Genomic DNA, 27,756 nt, shown 5'->3' with positions numbered 1-27,756 from the left:
AATATTTGTGTTTTACAACCCTGGTCACTGGTAAGAAAAAAAAAAAACTAAAGTGCAAATCTTAGCAAGATTTGCTAAGAATAAACTTAAGTATGATATGAACACCTAGCAATGGGACATTTTTTAAAGACAGGGAGTGACCTAATAGACATGACACAGCGTCATCAGAAAAGCTTCAAGCAAAAAAGTATCCTGGAAAATTTGCGTAAGTTGCTATTAACTAAAATTTTCTTTTACCGGTAAAGATTTCCCACACATTTGAAGTATTAAAATGTAGCTCTCTATGCTAATATTGGTGTGCCCTCATAAAAATTCAGGTAAGAATATGGAACCGTAGAAAGATCCATGGCAACCCCAACAGCATCACATATAATCAGTTTTATTGCCAGGTAAGAAATTCATATTAATATAGTGAATACATGTTTACAAATAAACATTCTTAGAAAACAAACAAATGTTTTTTCTTCATTGTAGGAAGTGTTATTGGTATCATAAACTCTGCAGTTGTTGACAAGTATTAACACAGGTTTACTTGCAGAACATACGGTTACTAAAATATTCGCACATAAAATATGCTCCATTTGCACAAAAACCTGGGGGAGAGTTAGATGGGGAGGCCAGGCAGAGCCCAAGGCAGATGGAGGCTGAGACACTCTGGGAGGGCCAAGGGAAGTCAGACTGTGGTCCCACGGGGTTGGAAGTTGGGACAGGTAAAGGCAAGTGGAGGCTAGTGTCAGGGGCACGGGATGGGGAAGGAACAGTCTCTCTGCTTCATTCTGCTTTTGCTTCTATGTCTCCCTCCTCTAGCTATTGGGTCCTCGTGGATCCATGGCAGTCACAGTTCCCTAGGTCATCTCTCATGATACTCTTTCAGCATCATGAGGTCTCTCCACCCTCCCCCACGGAGGCCAAAGAATCCACTTCCCTGGCTACACTCCTGCTCCTAGGTTTGGTTCCCAAATCCAATAGGAAGGTCACAAGACTGTCATCACTGCTACATCCTTTTGACCATGCCACAACTTTGCTGCTCAGTTGTGGCTGCAGACCCCCAAATAACAGAAGTCACTACATGATGTTGACTCAGAAGGGAAGGAACATGGAGAATAAATAAAATCCTGCAGACTTAGAGACCAAACCTTAATCAGGGTTGGGATATCAGTGAGATGAACTGAGCTGAGGGCAAGGAGCAAAGTTGAGCTAAGAGGGAGCCAAGAACTACAGAACATTTGAGCTGGAGGGGACCTCCCAGATAAGCCAGCCCAGGGTTTCCTGAAGCATGGGCTGTGTACCACTAGCATACACAAAATGGTTTTAAGTAGTATATGGACATAGCACTAATTAACATTAAGTCACATAAGAAATAATTTCCTTTGCAATTTTGTGAGTCCATCTGGTTACTTCAAGGAGAAAAATTGTCATTAGATGCTGGTGTATCTTTAACAGCTCTTTAATATCTGCTAATTTTGTTTTAATAAAGAAAAAGAGAGTGGGAGGAGATGGAGGGCGTGAAGAAGGGAGGCGGGGGGAGAGAGAGACGATGAGAGCAAACCTGGCTCTAGGTTCAGACCCTTCCACAGCATCTGGCTAGAACTTGACAATTGCTGCTTTGTTGCCTCTATACTTATTTTTATGCTTACTTTCTATTTAAAGTGACTGATACTGGTTTTCTATTTGTGATGGCAGGAAGTTTTTCTTTTAAAAGTCAAATGTATTAAAAGTGAATCGAGTTAGATACAAATACTGGGCCGGTGATATAAAGATGCCAAAAATGTGTTGCAGGTACACAGATAACTAGGTCAAGGAAACCAAGCCCAGTGGTGTTTACTCCACTCTGGGGAGCACTGGGGTCCCGCAAAGAGGCTGAGAAAGTGGGCACTAAATCTCCCAGCCGTTTCAGCCAGCACAGAGCCTCGTCATAAAAGGAGTTATTATATAGTGACTTCTGTGCACGATATCATTTTTAAAATGGGCTGAAGTGTTGCTATTTCAAAAAGCTTAAAAAGCTTGACCAGGCCTCCATTTCTCATGTTTCCAGTGGGAGACTAAAGCCCAGAGAGATACAAGCATTGTCAACATCCCCAGATCAGCTGGGAGTGGATAGGAGAAGACCCATCCAGTTTCTCTGTTTCTGTGATGTCAGAGGGAGAGCTGGGTGAGGCAAAACCTGGAGTTCAGCATCCAGGAAATGTTCGGAGTCTTCTGGGGACCACACCCAGCCTCTGACACCAGAACAACTAGGGGGCTCTCAAAGATACCTGTCAACTAGCTAAGACCTTCAGGGACTAGTTGAAAATTTCTCACCTTAAATGGAAATCTCTTCTCTCTGAACAATCCTCTTTGGGCTTTCACAAAAGAAATAGAACTAGCATGAAAATTGCCTTTGTTGGGACACCCAAGGGCTATTGGCCATGAGAACCAACCTGAAAACAACCTCAGGGAATTCTGGATGGGAGATGAATGCACTTGAGTATCTGGAGAGGTGGTCCAGAGGGTTCCTGGGAGTAATGGGATGCAGAAAAGCTTGACAGGTTTGGGAAGATGTAAAATGGTAGAACTCATGGAGTTTTGAGAGTGTGGGAAGTAGGGAGATCTCAGTGTTTAGGTACCCCTGACACTGTAGCAGCCCCTCAGAGGGTGTGATGGGGTGGGCTCACCAAAAAGGGGAAGATGAAAACATCTACCACTGCAGAAAAACAGGAGGGAGGGAGGCTAAAAGAACACAGGTTGCACTTGGGAAATAAGACTGTCATTAAACAGTAACACATTGAAGGCACCACCCACGCTTATGACATTTTCAGTCCAAAGCAGTTGAAATTCGGCAGCGGCGGCGGCAACGGGCTGAAGGGAAGGGAGTTGGAGATTGACAGTGGAGGACTGGTTAGTGTCTGTGTCTTGTCTCAGAGGCAAGGGGGACACACCAGAAATCAGATGCTCCGGGTCCCCTTCTCGCCTCTTGTCAACTTTTTAGCTGGGATTTTTCTTTTAATTGTTCTTGATGTCATTGTTGATTTCCTAAGTCTTGAAGATTTGGAACAAAAACTGAATTTGTTGTTCTTGTCTGCTTTGTAGTAGGCTTATATTTCATTTTACTTTTTCTTTTTTTCTAAAAAAATGTTATTGAATACCCTCTGGACCCCCTGCCTGCCAAAAAAACTCACCCCTCCCATTTCCATGGTCATGGTCTTAATGGGAGTCCTAAAATCTTCCTTCTTTCCCATCACTGTCGGTGGGTTCAGGGTCATTTACATTTTGTGAGTCTGAGTATGTGTTGTTTTTTGCTTCCAACATTAATGATATGAAAAGGACTGTAAATGATTAGGGTCCAGTTACTGTCTCGCGCTCATCAAAATTATGTATCCACGTCACCACTTTTTGGGATTAGAAAATGCTTATAATGTGCACGGGTTCCTCCCAAATGACTCCTCTTTTCAAGTACACTCATCTTGAGTGTCCACCCTCATTTTCTACCCCCCCTTGCACCCTGGCTCGTTCACCCAGAAACAGACAGCTCCTGGCAAATGGTATATGTATGTGCTCAAATGGACAATTTCTCTAAATTGTGCTACTGTTATGTTTCATCATGGATTTTAGTTTCAAGTTAAGAGGAAAAGAAAAATTAGCCCCACAGTTTTGGGCATGTGAGACGGCAACCTTGGGCCTGAAGTCAAAAGAGTGTGCTTCAGTGTCCCCTTGCTGTACTGCTGGATGTCCATGCTTCATTCCTGCTCAGCTGCCCGCCAACACGTGTTAGGCATGGCCTAGGAAAAACGTGATTCCATTGTCACCAGTAGGTTTCTGGTTGGTTGGTGTGGAGAGTGAGTGTGCGGGTGGCTGTGTGGGGGGAGGCCAGGGAGGGTGTGGGCTGGGCTATTTTCTGCCCCTCAGTTGACTGTGCTCTCCAGGACGCACCATGTAGCGAAAGCTCACACAGTCACTTCTGTTTTGCTATTGGTGATGAAGTACGGCTGTGGGGGCGGGTAGTGCTGGGGGCGAGTTCCCAAGGGGTCGCTGGAGCCTGACTCAGCTGTTCCAAGCTTGCCCTTGTTGCCATAAGCCTGTCGCCGGAGAGACTGCTCGTTGGGGTCCCAGCCCTTGAAGTTGGTGGTGGAATTGTAGGCCAGGGGATGTGGGAGTGTCTTGCTGGTGCGAGACTTTTGTCCGTTCTGCTTGGCGGGGCCATGCTCAGGGCTGAAGGCCCGAGGCTCATCCTCCACTCTCACAGGGTGCAGAGGTAGGTTCCCCTTGGCGGCCAGCTCGGCCAGGTGCCGGCGCTTGGAGTAGAAGTCGTCATTTACCTTGTCCGCTGGACAGTGGGACAGGTGGATGGAGAAGAGGAGGAGAGAGGAGAGAGAGAGAGAGATAGTTAGGGACAGGCAAGTCAACCTGAAAACCTTATCCAAGTGGACCAACAGTTCAAACGAGACCAACACTAGAAACTCCACCTGGATGAGACAGAAGGAAGGACAGGGGCACGCCCTTCTCACAAACAAGAGCATAGGGTGAGGGCATCCCCAACAGCATCTCTAGACTCTTGCAAATAAACACTTCTCCCACCAGTCACACCTAACACTCTGCCATCCGTGGCTTTCTTATCAAATGCAAGAGTTGTTTCTTCGTTATGAAAATGACACCTTCTTGTTAGAGACAATATTGAGCCTGTGGAGAAATTTCTAGCCCCACCACTTAAGAGAGCTGATATCAAAAACAACAAACAAACAAAACAACAACAACAAACAAAACAAAAACCCCACGTGAGTGTGTCTTTTTTCTGGTCTTCTCAATAAACAGAATGAACTGGGGATTTTTTTTATCAGTGTTTTTGCCTCCTTTTAGCAGTTAAGCAGACATGTATTCAAACCCCAACTCTTCCAACTAGTAGCAGTGTAACTCTGGCTAAATTACTTATACTATCATTGGCTTCTGCACAAGGCAAGTATTCACAATAAAACGTACATTTCATCAAGCTGTTTGGAGGGTTAAATGCCATGATGTGCGTAAAGAACTTAGATGTGAGCTACCACCATGATCATAATTATCATTATAAGTAGCTGATTTCTCATGTAATATTCTATCAAGCATCCCCCCTGTTGTTATAAATTATTAATAATCAGATTTTAATGCCTACAGAATAAATGAAACTATTAAAATTAATCAATCCCCCTACTGATGAACATTCAAGTTGTGCCAATATTTTGCTAATATAAATAAAGCTGAGATGAGAATCTTCTAGACTAAAGCTCTCTTTGTACTTAGAATTTTGAATTTAGAATAATATTAAAAAATTTTCTTAATCTACATCAGAGGATGGCAAACTATAGCCCATGGACAAAATTCAGTCACCACCTATTTTAAAAGTAAAGTTTTTCTGGAACACAGCCACACCTATTCATTTTCCTATTGCCTGTGGCCGCTTTTGCTTTGCAGTGGTTGATTTGAGTCCATGTGACAGAGGCTGCTTGGCCCACAAGCCTGAAATATTTACTATCCAGCCCTGAAATGAGTTACATGAAGTGAAATTACTTTTAAAGGATGCGAATATTATTAAGGCCCTTGATATATATTGCCAACTGTGCTACAAAAGTTACACCATTTCCATTCCATTGCACTACACTCTCCAGCACTGATTTCTTCTTTCTTTCTTTCTCTCTTTCCCTCCATTCCTTCCTTCCTTTCTCCCTCCCTTCCTTCCTTCCCCCCTTCCTATCTTTCTTCCTTCTTTCTTTCTCCCCTTCCTCCTTTCTTCTTTCCTCCCTTTTCTTATTTATTTGATAAATTTATGAGACCTCCTTTTATTGTTTTTGCCTTACAATTATTTCCTTAAAAGATCCTCTATACTTCTTTAAATCAATTCCTTACCAATACATCTTTGAATTTACATCTCTAGGAAGACCAGAAATATTTGTTGCTCTTTCATCCACACTTACAACATCCCATTTTACTACACATGTGCATTTATGTAACTTCATAGAAATTATCACAGTTTCATGTTTCTTTTCTCATTTGATCCTTTCAACTACCGCATGATTTTAACCCCTGCTAGATAGAATACAAAACTGTCAGACTCAGGCACGTGAAATGATTTAATGAAGGTTAACTGCTACTAGTGGCTGAGCCAGGGTAGAACTTAAGTCCAACAGGAATTAATTTGATGCTTTTGAAAGTTTTGGTTTCAGAACTGAGTGGGCAAAAATATACTGGATCCCTCTATGTCCACAGCAGACATCACTCATTCATCCCAGGGCTCTCTCCTGGCAAGTGTGGCCTCCGATCAGGCTCCGTCCCAGCACAAGATCCCAGGCAGTCGCATGCTTACTTTCCAGGCTTAATACAGTTTAAGTTGGGCTTCTGTTCCTGTTAATGTAAATCGCCCTGACAGATACAGTCTTTCAAGATAAAGTACTCCTTATAAATTCTAGAGCCATCTGAAGATACAGAATGTCAAAGCCAAAAGGACCCTGAGAGTCTGCCACTGAAGATACTAAGAGCACACATCCTTGAAATACCAGGCATTGCTTAAGCTGGCATGAGTGAGATTAGGTCCCCATCTTTCTGCCTCCCAGAGGAAGTTCCAAGTTTCCAATGCCATGAAGTTTCTATAAAACGATGCTCTGATATCCCCCTTAAACTTCAAAGTTCATGTATCCAGTTGCACCCAGGACAGATTCACTGGCATCTCCCACTCCAGGTGGCCAAGCCTGTATCCATCAACATCACTCAGATCTGCTCTTCAGGCTTGTCCTTCTCTCTGACATGGGAACACCAACTCTCTAGCAACTCCAGGCACAAGCATGGGAGCAGTTGATGACTTCATCCTCTTCTTCTCCCCCAGCTGCTAAACCACCAAGTCCTTCAAGCCTTGCCTAACAAATACTTCTCTCACCTATTCCATTCTCCCACGCCACTTTGAATATTGCTCCGATCCCTGCCTCAAGTCTCACCGCCCCCATCCAGTCTCCACCCTGCAGAAAAAGGCATATTTCTAAAATGAGAAACTGACCATGCCACTCATCTACCAAAACCTCTTCATGCAATTTGTTCAGTTACTTGGTCATTCATCAAGTAGGCGTGGGGCAGTGCTAGACACTAAAAGTATAAGGCCGAATCAGAAGCAGACTCTGTCCCTGTCCTCATGGTGTGGACATTCTACTAGGGAAGAAGAGATAGTGACCAAACAGTCGCCCACATTTCATAGGAGCACAAATGTGATCAGTGCTGTGAAGAATGCCCGGTCTTACGAGTACAATGAGGTCTCTGAGTTGGTATGAGAACCAGATGTTGGAGATGAGCTGTCCCACCCCTTCACTTGCATGAGACTCCCTGTTATTCCTCTTTCAAGACTTAGCTAAGGTGCTGCCTCCTGATTCCCTGAGGCTCCCTCATGTACCCCAGCTCTATCACAGGATTGACCATGCTGTTTCATAATGTTCCATTTTCACATCTATGTCCTCCTATTGGGCCACGAATGCTTCAAGAGCAGGGGACTCTATCTTTCCCTCTGTACAACTTAGTGACCCTCACCTGGCCAGTGCACAGGAATCATGTAGGGGAGCTTTTAAGGAATCCAGATTCCCGGGCCCCTCCTCCAATTTAATCAGAATCTCTGAGGGTCTGGCTCAGACACCGATATTCGTAAAGCTCCACCCCCAGGTGATTCTGATGTGCAGACAGCAATGAGAACCACAGGCTGAGCCCCAGCATCTAATACAGATTTTTGTAAAGAACTAAAAGGCAGTGAGCTCCCATCTCACTCCTGTTATTCCCAGGTGGCTCTCATGTCAGGTACCCTTCCCTTCTAGGAAGTCTGACAAGGTCAGATCCCACCATAGTAAGCTCTTGTCCATGGCATGTATCATGCCTGCCCTTTGACCTTCTTTATGCAGTTCATTCATTATTGTTTATCTCTCCTAGTAGGGTTTCAAGAGGGCAAGGCCAGGTCTGATTTTTGCTCTTCGTTGCCTAAGCAATGTCTAGACTAGTTCCTGGAAGATATTAGATACTTAATAAATACACATTCAGTGAGTGAATGTGTGAGCAAAATACCCATCACAGAATAGAGAATATCAGGGCAATAGTTGGAGTGGATACTCCTTTCCCCCTTTCCTCCTAGTGATCTCTCATTAAAAGTCTCACTCAGTGTCACTATGTTCCCAGGCATGATCCAGAATCATTCATCCCCATGTTTCTCTTTCCAGACAATGGACTAGTCTAAGGTCTAGTGATGCCTTAGGGATGCCTTCAAGCATTCTTGTTTCTGAAATACATGTCCCAACAGCTGAGATAGGTAATGTCTTCTCAAAAAGTTCTAAAGAAAAATAGAAAGGCATTCCACTCTTGCCACATCAATGCAGGTATGGGAAGGCTTAACTCCTTTAAGAGGACTCATGGAGCTCCACATGCAAAATCTACATCCTTCTTCATACCCAACCCTGAACTTGTCTCTTGGTGAACTTGGCATTGGGTATTCCCTGAGCACAGAAAGTGTTTAGTCTGTGGTACGAAGGTGGAGTGATCGGGAAAGTCTGTGGGCTCTGTGATGAGACACAACTGAATTTATGAGACCTTAGGAATGTCATTTAACTTCTTAAAACTCTATTTTCTTAGGTGTGAAATGGGAATAATATAAACTACTCTTAGGTTTATAGTGAGGAATAAATTTGGAGACATATAAGCTGCATGGCACAATTCTGAAATACAGTAACTATTCAGTATGTACATTTTGCTTCCTGGCCTCTGGAAGAACTGGGTTAAATCCAACAGACATTTATTGAGCAGTCACTCTGTGCCAGGCGACCTGATCTACACAAAGGAGGCACATATCCAAACCAACCATCCTTCACTCATTTCTTCCTTCCCTCTTTGCTTCCCTCCTCCCACCATGTGCATTGAGGACCTAGTTTGCCCTACAAAATGGCATAAGAGGGGGCATCAACCTGCCTGGGCTGAAGAGCTGATTAGGGATGAAATGTGCTCTGTAGCTGCAATCTGGAGGTAAAGAGTCACAGAAGCAGCATTGCAGGTGAAGGAATATGGTATACAGCAAATATGGCCATACATATTTGCAATTTCTTCGATAAAGACATGGAGTCTATTTCTCTACCCTTTGAACATGGCCTGGCCTTGTTACTGGCTTTGATGTCATGTGTACCCTGAATCTGGCCTTTTAGAAGTTCTATGGCTTCTGCTCTCAGGCTTTTGGAATTCTGCCTCCACATGAAGAAGGAAGCCCAGGTTAGCCTCTTGCAAGATGAGACACCTGCATGCTGGTTGCCCATGTTCACCACAACCAACAGCCTGCTCATTGCCAGATACTTAGCAAGACCATCCGAGACCATACAGCTATCAGCTGACCTGCCAGCTGACTCCAGATCCTAAGTAAGCCTGGCAAAGCCCAATCAATCCAGCCCAAACCAGAAGACCTGCCCAGCTGACCCAGAAGCAGAAGTTCAATAACTAGTTGCTATGTTAAAGCCACTAAGCTTTGGGTAGTTGGTAATGCAGAAGTAAATAACTGATACAGAACAGCATTTTCAAAAGCCCTCAGATGGGAAGGGACATGGCGTCTTCAAGAAACTGAAAGGATATATGTGTGGTAAAGAAATCAAGGGTCACCAGACCATCTAAAGTCCTGTAGGTGCGACTATCATATCATTCACATCTGTTTGTCTGACCATCCTCCGTCCACTAGACTCTGAGATGTTTTAGAGAAGTGAGGAGCAAGCACAGATGTGTTGCTTGGGGCACAAAACCGTCCTTCAAAGAGTTATTTTCAAGAATATTTCAGCAAGACTGTGGTTGATGATGGGTGAGCTGTTCCCATAACTAGGAAATGCAGTTTTCCTGAAATCCTCTCTCCAGTGTTTCTGGTCACCTCTGCTCTGGCCCCAGGGGAGGGGAAAGAAGTGCTGACGTGAACACTCTCAGCTCTGTGCAGTGTGGTCCCTGTCTTAGTGTATTAAAAGAGCTCCTTGTGGAAAAAAATAACGGAGTCATTGAACAGCCTTGTAAGCCCCATTAATAAATGCATTAACCTAATCAGCCCTGGTACCTCATGGACAGATGGCTGACAAGCTGACCAGGAAACAGATGTGTGAGCCTTTCAACAACACTGGTTCTCTCCGGTTTGATTTTTCTTCATTTAAAAAGAGGAAGAAAGAATGAAAAAGGTGCTTTCCTTCCAATAAGCCTAATTGCCTGGAAGGAATCGAGGGTGTAAAATTAAACTGTACCTTCCTCCATCTGTCTCTCTCTTAATTAGCAGCAGACACTTGTACAGGTGTGAGGTGGGATGGGGCCTCGCTTCTGTGGAAATGAAAGAGTCAAGGTAATAACCAGTTTTCAAAATGAGTTGCACATCTGAGGGTCTCAGCAGGTGGCCTCCCACCTACATTCTTTCCTTGGGCCAAAGATATCTTAAGGAGGGGTTCCTACAGCTCATTCGCACATGGTGATATTCTCGGGTCTCAGTTGATGGATTTCACCTGGTAAGCAAACCAAAGTTTTTGCCATTCCTCATTTGTCCCTGTCTTTGGTCCAAGAATATGTGGAAATTAAGTAATTAATCTTCCCATCACACCTATGAATAAAATCCAAGTTATCTGCAGTGGCCCCTGAAGTCTACATGACCTTGCCTCTGGCTACTTGTCCACTTTCATCTCTTCCACACTTATTATGAACCCATCACAGACTGGATTAGTTTCATGGGGCTAGCATAACAAATCACCACAGACAAGGTGCCTTAAAACAATAGAAAATTATTCTTTCACGATTCTTGAGGACAGAAGTCTGAAATCAAGGTGTCAGCAGGGCCAAGCTCCCTCTACAGGCTCTATGGAAGGGTCTTTCCTTGTTTCTCCCAGCTTCTGGTGGATGCAGCCATCCTTAGCATTCTGCACCTTGTAGCTGCATCACTCCAGTCTGTCTCTGACTTCACATGGACGTCCTCTGTGTATGTGTTCATGTGTCCGAATTTCCCTCTTTTTATAAGGATACTGGATATCGGATTAGGACCCACATTTATCCAGTGTGACCTAATTTTAACTTGACTACATCTGCAAAGAACTTATTTCTAAGTGTGGTCAACATTCTGAGGTTCCAAGGAGACACAGATTGGAGGGGACACTATTCAACACAGCTCACACAGGATTCCTGTCTGCTCCTGAACACGCCAAGCTAGCTTTTCATCTCATTGCCATTGGACCCTGTCCCTGCTGTTCTCTCTGCCCAATGCTCTTCTTTTTGCTTGTATATCTGGATCCTTCTTGTCATTTGTTTCTCTGATCAAAAGTCAATTCCTCAGAAAATTCCTCCTGATAACCCAATCAAAACAGTCCCTTATCCCCAGTTGCTCTTATCACTTCTCCCTACTTTAATATGTTCTTAACTAGTATCATTATGTGAAATTATCTTTCTTAATTACTTGTGTATTATCTGTCTTCCTTGACTAGAATATAAACTCCAATCAGGGAAGAGATCATATCCGCTCTGCTCACTCTTGTATCCCCAACACCAAACCCAGTACTCGGCACAGAGTAGGGGTACCATAATATGCATTTGGTGAAGGGAGAAAAGCACTGGATATATTTCAATTCCAATGACATTCTCTAAAATATTAGAAATGGGTAGGGTGCTTCATCTTCTGATCATCTGGTCTCTGCTATCTAATTTTATGTGTCAACTTGGCCGGTCCATGGGTTGTCCAGATTAAACATTATTTCTCAGGGTGTCTGTGAAGGTTTTTCTAGGTGATGTTAGCATTTGAATGGTGGACTCAGTAGAATGCCCTCCCCAATGTAGGTGGGCATCATCTAATCTTTTGAGGGTCTGAATAGAACAAAAAGCAGAGGAAGGAGGATGCAATGCATGTCCTTTCTGCCTGCCTGCTTGAGCTGGGACATTGGTTTTGCCCTGCCCTTTGGAATAGGATTTATAGCATCAGTTCCCCTGGTCCTCAGGTCTTCAGATTCAGACTAGAATTATACCACCAGTTTTCCTGGGTTTCTAACTTACAGACAATAGATCATGGGGCTTTCTCTGCCTCCATGCTGCATGAACTAATTTCCCATAATGAATCTCCTTTTACATATGTATGCTATGATTCATATATATATGAATATTCATATAGGATATATATGCATTTATATTTTACATATATACACATTATGGGAAATTGATTCAACCAAAACAATAGCATGCATCTCCTATTATTTATCCATGATATATATGAATATAATACATATGAACTGTGTGTGTGTATGTATATATGTATATAATTTACCTTTTTTCTTGGATGTATGGCCACTTAGCTACAAAAGAAATTTCCCCAGCCTTTTTGGAAGCTAAATTTGGCCAGGTGGCTAACCTCTCACCAATGAAATGTTAGTAAAAGTGATGCATCCAATTTTCATTTCACCTTCCTTGTTTAAAAGGAAACTGCTTGCCTTGGGCATTCTCTCTTCCCTGTTTTCACAGGCTATACCAACAACCAACTCTAACAATGCAGAAAAGGATAATATGGTAGAGGGAGGTAGAGCAACAATGTTGAAGTAACCTGGGTCCCTGAGTGATGACCTGGAGCAGAGCTTCCCCAACAACCTGGACCCTTGAGGCCACAACATGAAAGGAAAATAGACTTCTTTCTTTTAGGCCACTGTATTTGGGTGCCTTTTGGTACAGTGGGGCAGTATTTACTTTTTACTTATATAGGAATATTTTCTGGGTCTCATCTTTTTTCTCCTTCATAAGCTGAATTAAAAGGTGAAAAGGGGAACAGTTCATGTTGTTAAAAAATACCCAGGTATTTCTCTTCTTTTGAAGTATATTCTATAAAGCTGTGCAGGTTCCTGAGGCTGTCTCAGCAGGCAGAAACAAGCCAGGAAGAAAGCCTAGCTTCCCAGGAAGGAGAGGGCTGGGGAGGAGACGAGAATATTCGTATTTGTGGGAAATTAGCCCCGTTTCACTTGGTCCTGGGCCTTGCTGAAGAGAGACAAGTAGGAAAACAATCACACTTGAACCAGGTCCTAACGAAGCTCAGGGCTCTGGGCTCTTCCCACAGGGCCCCATATTTTTCCCGCAGCCATGTGTCTCTAAGAGAGAAAACTGATAATCGGAGTCCAGAAGCCTGGCCCTTTTTCGTCTTAACCCTGAGGTCTCCTAATAGCAGGTATTGCTGCCTTTGTTGGAGAGGATTTTGAAACAGTGCCTGGCTGGAGCTTTGTACCGAAGCTGTCCAGGCTGTACCATGAGCCCTTCTGTTGTGGCTGCAGGGAGCCCTCTGTCAATGTCTTGCTGCTGACAGGCCTCTGAAACCTCAAGCCCTTTATCTCTCCCCTTAGGCAGTCTTGCTTTGTAGTTACCACTTTTGGAGACACTGTTGGACAAAGGTGGGTGAGCTCATGTTCCAGCTATGGCTGACCACAGCGCCCTCTGTACAAAAGGGCTTGGATGGAAACCGTGCACCCATCCATTGCCTTTGCATGCATCCTGCATTGTTGGTCCACAGATAGATATTTCTTTTAGAAATTCAGTGTGTGGTTTGTCCTCTGACAATTTTCCCAGCTGGTAAAATTTTATCCAACTGGTAGTTTTTTAATGAAGCAGAAAAGGTTAAGCCCTGGCTGGTGTACCTTAGTGGATAGAGCACGGGCCTGCAAAGTGGAGAGTTGATTATTTGAATCCCAGTCAGGGCACATGCCTGAGTTGTAGGCCAGGTCCTAAGTAGGAGAGGCAACCACACATTGATGTTTCTCTCCCTCTTTGTTCTTCTTTTCCCCTCTCTCTAAAAATAAATAAAATCTTTAAAAAAAAGTTATTAAAAAAAGAGAAAGGGTTAACTGTCCTTAATCCTATGTACCTCCTTCCAGTTTGCTGTAGCAAAGGACCCTCTCTAAGCAGATAATTTAAATATTTGGGACCCTGTGTTGGATTAATGCATGAACAACCTCAACTCTTCACCCTTCCCTGTATCCACACTCCTTTTATGTAACTTTGAAACTTACCCCCCAAAAGGAGGATCTTGTTTGCCCACCACTGGATTCTGAATTCATCCATGTGACCAATGAATGTAAGCAGACATGACCGAAACAGATGTTTGAAAAAGTGCTTGCTTGTTTGGGGTTGCTCTTTTCCACATTATGAGAACGTGTCTGGGCTACCCTCTCTTACGAGAAAAGACACCTGGAGCAGAGTCAAGTCATCCTGGTCATTCCAGTTAAAACTAGTCTAGATCAGCCAATATCCAACCAATTCCCAGATACATGGGTGAACTCAGCGGAGACTAGAAGAACCTCCCACATCAGCATATATCACAGTCACAAAGATGACTGAACTCAATAAATGCTGAGCTAAAGAATTTTTAAGCCATGAGGTTTGAGGTCATTTGTTACACAGCACTGTTGTAGCAAGAGATAACTGATACAACTACCAGTCATTTACGTACCCTATTTCCAGGAAGAGCCCCGAGTTTTCAGGTAGGGATCCACCTCTCCACATTTCCTGGTCTATGTGGTCTGGATGAAGAGCCCCTCTACTCCCCTACTTCCTAGCTATTCCTCAGTGACTACAAAAAAACCATATCATTGCCCTTACCACAACGATGTGTTCAGAGGTGGGCACATGACAAGGCAAGCCAATCAGAGCAACGCCTGGGATTTTTACTTAGAGAGAAAGAGAGGGTTACGGAGATCAAGGATCCAAATCTTCCTTTTTATAGTGGAGGCAACTGAAGCTGTGGTTCAAGGACACCAATTGTGTAGAAGCAGCATTGGGTCTAGTATACAGTTCTCCTGACTTCAGTCTGGGTGATTTTGCTGCTATATCCCAGTGCCTCTTCAGAAAAGACAACAGGATGCCCAACTTTACTTACTAATTTACTAATAAAGCATACTTTGGGTGTCTACAATGTGCTGTGGGCACCATGCAAGGTGTTGGGGAAGTTTGAGATGAATGAGACCTAGCTGGCTTAGCTTCAGAGAGACATACTTCCAAATGACTCCAATGCTTGTTTCAGTCTTGCTGCAACGGAATTTTCTGCAAAGCAAAGAATCTCCTCCACTGACTGACTTCATGCCCTATAGGTTCCCAAGGAAGTTCATCAAAATTTCAGTGCTTGCTGTGTGGTTTTCAAAAGAGGCTGAGCTCAGGAGCTGATGGAATTTGATTTTTATTTTTAAAAAATCACCTCCTTATCCTCCACCTGCTCTGTACCTGATCACCAGCAAACCAATAACCCAAATTAGAAAATTTCTAAAGCCTGAATTTCATGAAATAATGTTTTAAGGCTGCTTTTAGATGAGTTCTTCCCCAAGAGGTCTGCACTCCAGTAGAACTGTAACCCAATTTACACATTTTCTTTGCCTTGTGTCTTCTGTAGCATCTCTTGGATGAACATTTATCACTACATATCACTTTTCTTATAAAAAAGGAATAACTAAGATTTATTGAGTACCTACTATGTACTAGACACTATTTTAGCCATTTTACCAACATTATCTCATTTAAATCCAATTAAGACAGGTGACAAGGCAATATCATTTTTCCTTGTGACAGATGAGAACCAAGGCCCAGAGATATGAAATGATTTGGCTGCCACATTATTCTGCCACAGATAATAGGTAGTAGAGTAAGACAGCTAATCCAAGACTGTCCACCTCCAGCACCTAATCTTCCAGCTGTAGCCCCAGCTCAATCCCCAGCTAAGAAAACAGTTTTATTTTAGCAAATAGCAAAAAATCATGTCTGGAGGAATGCTGGCATGTAAAAGTTGGTGTTCAAGGGCAAATTATGTTTGCATCTAGGATTGGGTCTTAGAAAAAGGTAGGTTCAAACTTTAGTGTCCATAAAATTATCCAGAAGTGCATTTTAAAAATGAAGGAAAAAATGTGGAGACCCCTCACCCAATGGTTCCAGTTCCTTAGGATTGGGTGGGCCTAAGATTTATACTTCTAGCAAGCATTTCCAGTAATTTTGGGTCAAGTCTTTAAGCCACTCTTTGAAGCCTGGGTCCTGGTCCTGGGTGTGATGTAATTCTCCTGTGTGACTTTGAGCCACATCATATATCTCAGGGGGACTCAGTTCCTTTATCTGCAAAAGCAGAAATGCTGAGTGAAGCGTATTTTCTTTATTGTCTTCATTGAAATGTAATACTTGCATTGTCTCGTAAAATTACTCCCCCAAACCCGATGGAGAATGGATATTATCATTGCTTCTGCTTTGGAAATGGTAGAAATGGATGTGCTGAGCATGTGAGTGGCTTGCATACTGCCTGATTCTAATCAGAGCTAGAGCGATTAAATCACAGTACTGTGCTGGCAGTTTCCCCTAAGTTCAGTGTTGCAATGCAGCAGCACTAGATTAAGGAACAGGTCAGGTTCAAAGATTCATTTCGCAAAATAAACAGATTTTGAAACACGTTCCTTCATATTGATTAAGAGAGTCCAATGGGCTTGAGGTGGTGGTGTCTTCTGTCCTGGGTTTCAAACATATGCCAGGAGTTCCCCAGGTTGGGCATGGGTGGAGCAACAGCAGTGACCACTAGGGGGCGACCTGCATGGTAAACCTTTCGGAGTGATCATAGAATAGTGCAAACTGGTACGATCTGTTTGCCATTTCCTGTCCTGGCTGACAGAATTACCTCCAAAATGACTTACAGTCAATGTGGGTAAAAGCAGAAACCTTGTACCTTGAGAGACCTTGTTCTTTCTTCTTCACAGCTACCCCTTCCTTATGCAGCCTCCCCAGGTAACACTGCCCATTTCTATGCTCATACGACCATCTTTCCAAAGTGGGTTCCTAGCAACATTCCTGCCACTGGATGTTGAGATACTAACTGGTTTTCCTGAAGAGATCAGATGTCAAATGTGTTTGGAAAATGATGGTTTATAAAGAGTTTGAGTTTTTGTTAACACAAGATTTTTCGGAGCCTTTTCATTAGTTCTCCTGATAATAATAGTAATAATATCATAAATAGCCTTCATGCATATATACTGTCCATATGCCAGGCACTGTGACATGTGTTATACACAGTGTCTCATCTCCTTCTTACATGGTGTTGTCTCCATTTTATAGATCAAAAAACTAGGGGCTCAGATCAGTTGAGTGACTTGTGGAAGGTAACAAGAATACCAGACCATGGGGCCACAGCTGAAACCCAGGTGTGCTGAGGCAAAGTCCATCACACCCTGCTTATGTCTCTCATTCAAGAAGGTGGTAGAGTGTAGAAGGCGGGAGCCATGCAAACTCCCCAACCTTGTTATCATGCCTCGTGGAGACTCAGGACTCGGGGACTACAGGCTGGAGGAGATCAGTGACTCCTGGGGAACTTGGCCTGGCCCTTTCCGGGCCCCCTTCTCTCTTCTCTAGCAGGCAGGATAAATAAAGGTGCGTTTAGCAGGACAGGTGAAATTAGCCCAGTGTGGGTAGAAAAACAGCTTCCAAGCCCTTGCTTTTGACCTGGCTTGAACTATTTTCTAAATGCATCAGACAACAACAGGCTGATACAAGGACAGAGAGGCTGACCGCCTCCAAATGCTGTCACAGGAATCATAATGGCTTTGTTTTTCACAGGGGAGGAAAAAAAAAGTTTGTGCCTCAAATTAGTAGGTCTGTCATGTTCCAAATTGTTTGCATTTCTAAAAATAGATATTGACATGTGAACAGTTATTATCTAATGCAAGACCCAAAAATCTGCCTCCTCAAGGCAACAGCTGAGTAGTCAAGGGATTCTCATTAGACACCTGGGTCTAAACACAGGAATGCATGTAGCCCCTTTCCCTCCTCTCTCACCCTCACAGAGTGTAACAGGGAACAGCCAAGAAGTGGGGGAGCAAATAGGGATTTGTAATGGGGTCCAGAACTCAAGGTGTCCAGGAAATATTAGAAAAAAATATATAGGATGCCCTCACTTCCACAAGTCTGAGCTGGGGGAAGGGACACATGGAGCAGGGCCATTCATAGCTGTTTTGTACAGCATCAGCTGTGCAGCTAACCTCTGGCATGGTCATTTAACATCTCTATAATCTTTAACTGGTTTCATAGATATGTTAAATAGCTGTGGCCATGCTTTGAGCCAGGGGGATGGAAGTGACTTCCACCCAGGATGTAACTGGGAAGCAACTCCCCCTGGTTACAGAGCCTGCGTGAGAGCTAGGAGAAGATTGGCTCCATGCCATGGGGCCACACCTGCCCAGACTTACTATGGCAGCTCAGTACAGCTGGAAGAATTCAGGAATGCTGGCCGGTGTAACTGATTGTAGGAGGAGTCGGAAATGGGGCTGCAGAGGAAGACTGGCATTGGGATTTAAAACCCAGGCGGGTAGCCATACTGGGGTGGGGGGTGGGGGGGAGAGGACTAAACAGCTTTGGCAGAGTGGGGACCCCATAGCGGCGACACAGCTGAGGGTGCCAGGAGCCTGGATCATGGACTTCTACTTCTTTTCCTGAGATACAGTACCCCAGACGGGGGGCAGAGGGAGAAGGAAGGACTGTGTGCATCTGTGGGTATTCTAAAGGACTTTAGTATTTTAATGAAGACATTAAGTCATTACTCTAAGTCTGTATAACTTTTAAATAAATAATTCCTTTCCTTTTCACCAGTCTCTGGCATTGAGAGATGTCTTTCCTCTGGCGGCGGGCAAGGTGAACCTAGTAGGTAGGGGGGAGGACCCCCAGAGAGAAAGGGGGGCTCCTTTCGGTAATAGTATATGGTTCACCACCCCCCACCCCTACCGTCTGTCCTGTAACAAGAACTCAGGATGTTTCTGAGCCTCTGGGACCCTGGTCAAAGTCCCCTCTTCAGAACCCTCAGCCCACAGTAAGATACCTGGAGACCTAATCAAAAGGTTTTAGTTTCCAAACAAAATTTCTCTACTGCAGTGATTTTCAAAGTGTGGTCCCCAGACATGTAGCATCAGTATCACCCCAGAATCTGTTAGCAATTCAACCCATTGGGGCGCCACCCAAGGCCCGGTGCATCAGCATCTCTGGTGGGGGGCCCAGGGACCTGGGTGCTAACAACCCTCCAGGGCATGCTGAGGTGTGCTCGAACGGCTCTGATGAGTGAGCCTCTGGTGGGCCCACTGCTGCCTGCTCCCCACTCACACGCAGTCACTACACTCCACAGGTTCTTACTTATCCCTCCACTCTATTTCCTTCTCTCCTTCCTTTACCCACCCTGGTTCAGGTTACTGCCCACCTGGATGACTGTGAGGGCCTCCTGGTGGGTGTCACCAATGCCAGTCCACTCTCTCCTAATCCAGTCTCCACTTGGAAACTAGAACTATCTTTCGAGAATACAAACTGGGTCGTGCCAGTATCCTGCCTAGGGCCCTGCAATATTTTCTCATTTCCCCCTGTTCAAGGTCACTATGAAGAGTTCTACCTCCACCTCCTTGGGTCAGCTACAGCCTCCCCACCACCAATCCAAGAAAGCACCGGGAGTGAAAAAGAAGAGACACATCTCAGGTCTGTTCTGAAAAGAGCTGCTTCCATCACACCCCAGTGGGAAGAAACTTAGGCATTACACTCATGTAGACAGACACAGGTTCAAATTACAGCGCTAGCACTTAGCAGTCCTGTGGCTTTAGGCAAGTGAGATATTCTTGCTCAAATACCCAAGTCCTTATCTCCAAAGGGGAATGTAACCCTACACCACTGGGTCATCAGAGAATTAAATGATAGCATAGCACTCTGGCGCACAGTAGGAAGGTCCTGCTCACCCAGCTAGTTAACAGGCTCAAGTCAACCAACTCCTTAACTTTTGATGCCACCTCAGGAAAGTTGAAAATAGCGTTCTGTTCCCTAAAAGTTTAATCATTCTCAAGACCCTGGGAATGTCCGTCTCTCTGTTTATCTCTCCCTCAGAAGTTGTGTTTTTTCCCTGCATTAATTTACTTTCGTTTTGCCATTTTCCCTGCATAGCTTTCTGAGAAAAAGCAACATTTCCTGGAGGTCTTATCTGGGATTTCTGGGAGTAACATTTTCCTTCAGGCAATGTATACTGGGAAGTGCGAAGTAGTAATTCTTCAACAATGGGCTCCCAGGGCCCCCCCACCAACACACACATGCACATACACACAAACACACACAACACCTATACACTGGAACTTAGACGGACTTGCAGGTCCAGCCAGCATGGACACACGTGTGCACTGGGTCACTGACAGATACCAGGACTCTGTTACTTCACTGATTAATATCAAATCCGACAACACCTGTACAAAAGAGCTAGAAAAAGCCGTACGGTACCTTTTGGTGACTTAAGTGTCGCCACTGCCCACTCACCATCAGAACTTCCTAAAAAATAACAATCGAGAGATGCTGATCTGTTTCTTGCTTCCCAGTTTTGCACCCAGGTGCTGCTGGAGGCCCCAGCTGGAGCCTCCAAGGGAGCAAGGCCTCAGGGCACACAGGGAACAGGGCAAAAGACCAAATGTGCAAATCAAATAGTGTGAGCACCTCTTTCTGCAAGGCCTTGAAGCAGTTTCAAGACAAATCCTGCAGAGGATCAAAAGAAGCCCCCCTGCCCCGCAAAAGGCCTAGATGTTTTCAGTAACGTAAAGAAAGAGGATTCTTAGGCAGTGACTAGCTCTAAATCTCAACTATCTAAGAAATAGAGAAAAATCTGAGTTACATGAGGTGACTTTGGTTAATGACAACACTGTTGAAAAGAGGTAAATTTTGATCCTGTTTACCATAATCCCCCTCCTGAAAAGGTGAGGAGATGCATTATTAGTGTCAAATTCAAGGTAGGGGCAGACTCTGCTGACTGCAACTTTAAATGCTGGGTGGCAGCTATTCTTGAAAAATACTGTTGAATGAGTGAATGCATTCAAGTTTCTCAAAGGTGTCACTTTTCCTATGGTACACAAGTTCCCCTAAAAGCTAAGCTGGTCATCTGAGAATTCCATAATGCCTGGAATTTTGGTTATAAATCAGTTTCTCCAAATTGAATTCCATTTCAGAGATTCTGAATGCGCACTGGGGGACTCTCACATTATTAGCAGAACACCGTGGGGACCATTTTCACAAAGTAAAAGATGGCTACTGGTATGCACCCTATGCTTGTCCTTGGTAGGCTTTCTCTGTAAGCTCGGGTTTTACTCAAAATGGGGCAAACCTGCCCTCCTGTCTTTGCAGCAGCTTCTGCTCATTGGCTGCAGGTCTGACCAATCAGTGTCCACCACCAGCTCCCCTTTTCTTTCTTAGGAATCTACCTGGAAAGACCAAGTTCTCAACATTTCTGCATAGTTTCCAGAGATTCATCAGGCTGCCAGCTGAGAGTAGACACAGGGAACAGTGTGTGATCTGAATGATTACAGGGCACAAATCTGGCCCCATCTAAACATTTCCGGTTGGCCTCTCAGGCGTGCCAAAGGAGGCTCGAATTGCCACATTCCCCCTGTGGATATGAACTCTACACCCTCATCACTCACAGCAGAGGGGAAATTGGAGTGACAGGAAGAGTGACAAAGTTAAAATTAAGTGGGACCCGCCTGAGATGACTTCATGTTTCTTCTTCCTCTGAGCCGACGTCACTGACATCTGGAAATAGTTATGTGGCCCCAGATCTTCCTGTGTGGGTGGACACAAGCCTGACCATCACTTAGCCACTGACCTCAAAGAAGCCATCGCACCCCCACGTCAAATCCATCAGTTTGCCTTGAAGGCAGGAGCCAGGCTGGAGTCACCCCTGCCCCCATTACCTAAGCCAGGGCTTAGCGCCAGCAAGGCAGTAACAGATTTTATTTCATAAACCCATTGCTAATAAGGCACTTAATCAGCACACAAGCTCTCAAAACATATAATTAAGGTTTCACTGTGTACTTGGTGGCACTATTGCACATTAGATAAGTATTCTGGGGGTGACAAATTAAATTGTTATTTAAAAAGGGATGGGCCTAAGGCACTGAGAAGAAGGGGGCATGAGGGAACTTTCTGAGAGAGGAAAATATTTCTTACCCTCACTGGGACATTGGTTACCCTAGTGTATGTGTATTTCAGTAATCACGCTATTATAAAATTGCGAAATTATGATCTGTGTACTTTCACTATGTGTAAATTACACTTCAACTAGAGTATACTTTAAATATGTTATATCTCAATTACATGCAGCATCATGGGAAAACTTTTGCCATCAAACAATGAAAAACAGTTAATACTTTACTAAGTCTTCCCTTACAAAAAGAGGAAAATGGGCCTCTTCCATCTTTTTGTTGTTGTTGTTATGTCCTTCTGATGCCAGAAATTGCTGTCTTTCTACAAAATGAAACCATCATTTCGTAGAAAGAACATAGGATTCTGAATCAGGCAATCTGAATATGCCTCTCGTTTCTGCCATCTACTAAAAGTGTGACTCTGGGAAAATTACTCAACTATACGGAGCCTCATTTTCCCCATCTGCAAAACGTTCGGGCTAACACAGAGGTGTACTGTTTGGGAGTTCAGTGGTACCACCTCCCTTTCTGCCATATCTTAAAATAAAAAGTAACTAGCAGAGGTCAGTTCATGCTTGACATCCTTATGCATCCTTTAGGGTTTTCACACCAAAAACGAGTGAAGAAGGAAATCCCACCATGTTTTAGTGCGCTGTTGCTGTGGTTTTAAAAAGTGCTATTGGAAAATGTAACAGGGTTCCAGCAAAATAGTCCATCATCTGTCGAATCGTAAAAAAGAAGTTATTTTCTTATTACAATTTTCAATTAAAAACAAAGGCCTCACCGCATTTAGCAATCATGCTGGCACACCCTGTCTCTCTCACTAGGTAACCAAAGTTGCAGTGAAGCGTCTAAAGGGCCCATCCTCAGGAACCTTTGGTGGCCAAAGATTTAAACTCTCAAACACGTAGAGGAAAACTGGACTTGGGGCCAATGGGAGATAAATGGAAATGTGGGAACAATTTTCTGTTTGCAAAGCCCATTAGGAATTATAATTTTAAACAAGGTAATGTTTCCCCAGTTCTGGAGGCAGGATTCACCCCTCTCTGAACTGTCAGATGACACTTAGGGATATTTTGACAAACACCTCTGTCTTGTAAACACTGACCTATGAGGAACCACAGAGTGGGTCTTCACATTGTAACCACCCCTCACATGGGCGGCTCAGGCCAGAGAAGTCGTGTGCTTGACTACAATTTTAGGTGACATTTTGGCTCAGTCAATCACATGAAACACTTCTTGACTTCAGTCTTGGGGGAAAATATTTCTAAAATGTTTGAACCCACATTTCTGACTTAGTAAGGAGGTTTAACTGAGTGAAACAGAATCTTCCTTTCATAGACTGGAGCCATTCATCTGGGCACGGGTCCTTGCCGTCCAGGAGGGAGAGCCGAGAGGTGTGGGCTGCCTCTTAGCTCGTCCTCCGAAAAGTCACGTGCTGTTGGCTTACTCGCTTGTTTACTTTATGAGATTCCCGAAGTGAGTGTGCCTTCACGCATGCCCTTCCCTTCCAACCGGAGTGAAAGATATGGGTCTAACCATTCCCTTCAAAGTGCTGTCTGGGGGATTGCGTATTAATCAAGGTACCACTTTATGTTGGAGATTCCAAGACAAATGCGAGAAACAAACAACTCTGGTCTAGAGACGTAAATACGTGGCAGGATTTACTGAGGACTGACTGCAGAAGGTCAAGCACTTTCCGTGCGCTGTATCATTAAAATCCTTCCAACAAACCACTAGCTGTGTACTTTTATTATCTCCGTGTTACAGATGGGAAAACTGAGACTTCAGGAGGTTAAGTAATTTCTTCAATTACTTGAAAATGCCTGAACTAGATCTCAAACTCAGTCATGACCAGTTGCAGATGCCACGTGACATTCTGCCTCCTAGCCGATTCCCTCATGCACCTGATTTGATGCGGCGCCTATCACATGGTGTTATTCACTGGTTTTACAAACGTGTATTGGGATCACTTATCAAGTTCCCCACATGGTGCTAGATGCTGGGGATACACTGATGACTGGGACAGACCTGGTTCCTGCCTCAGCGAGACCTACAATAAAGGGACACCATATGAAATGTTTGGGGATGGAATAAATGATTGCCTGGATGAATGAATGAACTGAACAAATGGTAAGTCAGTCCCATCACTCATTCTTGTACAGAGTCCAGTGAGGTTTAGCCTCTGACATTTCCCTAGTGTTTGGTAATCTTTTACCGATAACTGGGCAGGGAAGCCCTTGGAAAAAGAGATGATTCTGTAGTCACATGCTTTGTATAAGCAGATGTTACATGCCCACATTCCTGAACTGTAGAGAGGAAAGAGCTCTCTTTGAACATGAATGAATGTGATTTCAACAAGCAAACAAAAAATTAAAATTAAATAAAAGGAACAACTAACAGTTATTACCCTCTTCTCCCCAAGGTTCGAAGTGAATGAGTGCAACAATTTAAAGGCCCACAGGTATTCTAATAACTAGAATGAGTGGAATTACTTAATTTTCTAATTTTAAAATCAGAATGGAGGGAGCTTAGAGACCATATAATTCAGCTTCCTCATTTTTCAAATTAAGAAAGTTGCATCAGAGAGTTTCAGTGACCATCGCAGACCCACCTGATGCTCTGGATATTAAAGCCACCAAGAGAAATTCATTTTTCGGAGGTACTTTTAAACTTGGCGGTTCACTCTAAAAGCTGTCCAAGCCTCAGCCTCCTGTTATTTAATGAATTGAAATTTGTATAAAATGAGCCTGGTTATCAGAGGTTGCTGAGTTTTTAACAGCAAACCATTTTTTAAACAACTTCTCTCCTGGGTAGTAATGATTTCATTAATGAAATGCATTTCATCATTCACACCATGGTCACATTGTGACTTAATAAAGAACCCTCGAAAGAACGTTCATTATGGGATTTGCATGTCGTTTGTGCTGCCAGATGCTGGACTCCTGGGTAACCCATTGAGTCAAGCAGTCCCTCAGTCAGCTCCTCACTGGACCTCCACTCCCTAGAGATTCACAAGACCATCTGGGACTCAGATAAGGACTGTGGACTCCTATAATAGTCAGAAAAAAAGGATGGAGAAGAAGAGGGTCATACCAACCATATCCAGGATTGGGAAGTGTTCCCCAAGTGAGATCCTTTACAGTGTTTAGAAGACAGAGGTGCTGAGGTGCTACTTCCTTCCTACTACACTATTGCTGGATTCTTGTCAAAGACAAGTTCATTCATTCATTCAACATACGTTTCAGGAGTTCTTCCTTTGTAGAAGAAAAGGTTATTCGAAGAGTGTTAAATAAATTTTCATACTGCAAATTTAATTCCAAATGCACTGCAGACATTTGCTCTGCACAGGGGCCCTGCATAAATCCTGAACTTGGAAATCAAAGAGCTCTGTGCTAATATCCATCCATTATTTACCCCAAGAGATAATGGATTTTGAGCAGGGGATGAGACACTGAGCCTAAATTGAACAAATGAGTTTTTTAAGGTAATGTGACCAATTCAAACAGAAAAAGACATCTGGAGTGATTTTTTTAGTGCCAAAAGAAGAATCAAATATAAGAGCAGACACTATTTATTACCTAAATGCAAGGCTCAGAGAGGGAGGCAGGCCACCAAATAGCGTAAGAGGCTTCCACAGTTACATCAGTACGGATGCCCTAACTCTCTCTCCTAGGCAACAGCCCTCATCCCTTCCTAGTAAAGTCTATTTGAACATGATTAAGAAGCATATGCTATGCAAACACACAATATGGAACAGAGGAATCTGTGGTCATGGGGTGTAGATGAGTAGATGAGGGTTGAATTGAGTGTAGAAATTCAACATGAAATATAGAGAATTGGTGTGTAAGGCCTTACAAAGCTTCAGATTTAGAAAACCCTGTGTCAGTCTGCACAACCTCCATCCTCGGTATCATAAATTTGGCCAAACCCCTCTTTGAATAGTTCCATCCAGAAGTCCTAGGAGATCTGGGAACATAAATTTCTAAAGATAGAGTTCTGCTTCAAACACTTACTAAGCTCCTAGTATGTGCCAGGCTATTTGCTGGGCACCACTGTGGTTGTTATGTGAGTCTGATGTTTGTGGACCATGGCAACCACAAGCATCATAGACAACTGACAGTGTCTGTGCTTTGGTTTCTGGTGCGAGTGTGTAACACCATTAGATATTTCACACTGGCATCAGTCAGCTAGCGTCTTCCATTGCATGTCTAACGAGGGGCTTGGCAGTGAGGGAAGAAAAGAGAATAAGAAGCTGATGATAAAAGCAAGCACGTGGTCTTGTGTTTGCCTAAAGTCTGACTTAGCTGTGGCTGTTGCTTTCATCCAATAGAAGTCTGCTGAGTACATTCTTGCGGGTCCTGGGTCACTGACACACCCCCTCATGTACGAGTGAGGGGAAAGGGCTGAAGAAGGACCAGGGCTGTGGGAGGGCAGCGGCAGGAGCGTAGGCTCCAGAGTAATAAAAACACAGGGTCAAGTCTCAGCTCTGTTGCCCACAGGCTGCTTGATTTGGGGCAAGTTAAAGTAACCTCCTTGGGTCTCAGTTTCCTAATCTGAAAACTGGGACAATAATTGTGCCTTCCTCTTTGGATCACTGTGAGAATGAGACAGTATATAAAAGGTCTAATGCAAGGCCTTACACTTGATAAGAGCTCAGTTAGAAGTAGCTGCAGGCTGCTTACCCCAGTAAATATTTACATCTTGAAGAGCAGAAGCTTCCTGGGATAGGGATGTTACGCTTCTGAGAGATAGGATGACTGTGTGGATAATAAATGCTACCCACTAAAGGAGAAGGCATTTACAGACCCAGTGTCCTGGATTCTGTCTAGATTCCCTGAGGGTTCACAAGGACAGATGGTGGATGATGAAGGGGTTGCAGTGCCAGTGGGACCAAACGAGCATATAGATCCTCCTCCCCAGGAAATAGTCCCAGCATGTCCCCTTGCCCACCCATCCTGCCCCACACAACAAGGTAGGTCTTGACCTGGTCCTTATTAAACTATACCCCAGGTAGAGATACCCAGAATGTATAGATAGGCAGAATGACAGATAGATAGATAAAGAGAAAAAGAGACGGAAGAAAGAGAAATGAAGAGACAAATTTGGAGAGACAGATGAAGAAAGAGAGAAATTAGAAAGATAGGAAAGAGAGTACAACAAAGTTGGAGAGAAAGATCTGGAAAGAACAGAAAAGTAGGGAAGACAGAGAAGAAACAAAGTGGTGCTTACCAACAGCCTTCAAGGAGGCGTACTTGTTGAGCTCTTTGCCAGGAGGCTGCTGTTCATAGGGGTTGGAGATCTGGCCCAGGTTGGGGTATGAATGTGGATGGCCCATCTGCTGCAGCAAAGGGGAGGTGGGCACTGCGTTGTTCATCTGGGTGGAGTCTGGAAATGAAGAGACAGAGGGAGGGTCACAGGCAGTGCAGATCCTTCTGCCCCTCCCCACCACATCGCCATAGTCCTTGAGACCAAAACTCACGACCCTTTGGAGATGTGAAAGAAACAACAGCAGAGGATGTGCAGACACCTCAGGATCAATCATTGTAGGGACTATTTGTTATCAAAACAATATATGAAGAAAAAGGTAAGCAACTTCAGTAATAGCCAAGGAGATGCAAGTCAGGACAAACATGACAATCTATTCCTTTGCCAAGAGATTGGCAAAAATGAAAAAGATTGAAAGACACCAACACTGGCAAAGATATTGGGCAGCCCCATAAACTGACAGTGGACTTGTCATTTGCTGTATTTGCAGAAGGGAATCTGGGAGTGGGTGTCCCAGATTTAAAGTGCATGTGTATGTTGACCAAACAATACCATTCTAGGG

The 27,756-nt window shown here is 43.9% G+C and overlaps 1 protein-coding gene across 1 annotated transcript in view; it reads right to left on the bottom strand.

The window, feature by feature from the left end:
* Positions 1-309: 309 nt before the first annotated feature.
* SHISA9 (shisa family member 9) overlaps positions 310-27,756 on the bottom strand; it is a 284,203-nt gene continuing 256,756 nt past the window's right edge. The window contains exons 3-4 of the mRNA XM_045204408.2: positions 27,159-27,314; positions 310-4,303 (exon numbers count right to left, since the gene is read on the bottom strand). Coding sequence (XP_045060343.2) covers positions 3,924-4,303; positions 27,159-27,314 — 536 coding nt within the window. The 3' untranslated portion in view covers positions 310-3,923. The remainder of the gene's footprint in view (positions 4,304-27,158; positions 27,315-27,756) is intronic.

This window comes from Desmodus rotundus, chromosome 1 (assembly GCF_022682495.2).
Source record: "Desmodus rotundus isolate HL8 chromosome 1, HLdesRot8A.1, whole genome shotgun sequence".
NCBI classification, from domain to species: Eukaryota; Metazoa; Chordata; class Mammalia; order Chiroptera; family Phyllostomidae; genus Desmodus; species Desmodus rotundus.
This window is presented reverse-complemented; position numbering and strand designations above follow the sequence as displayed.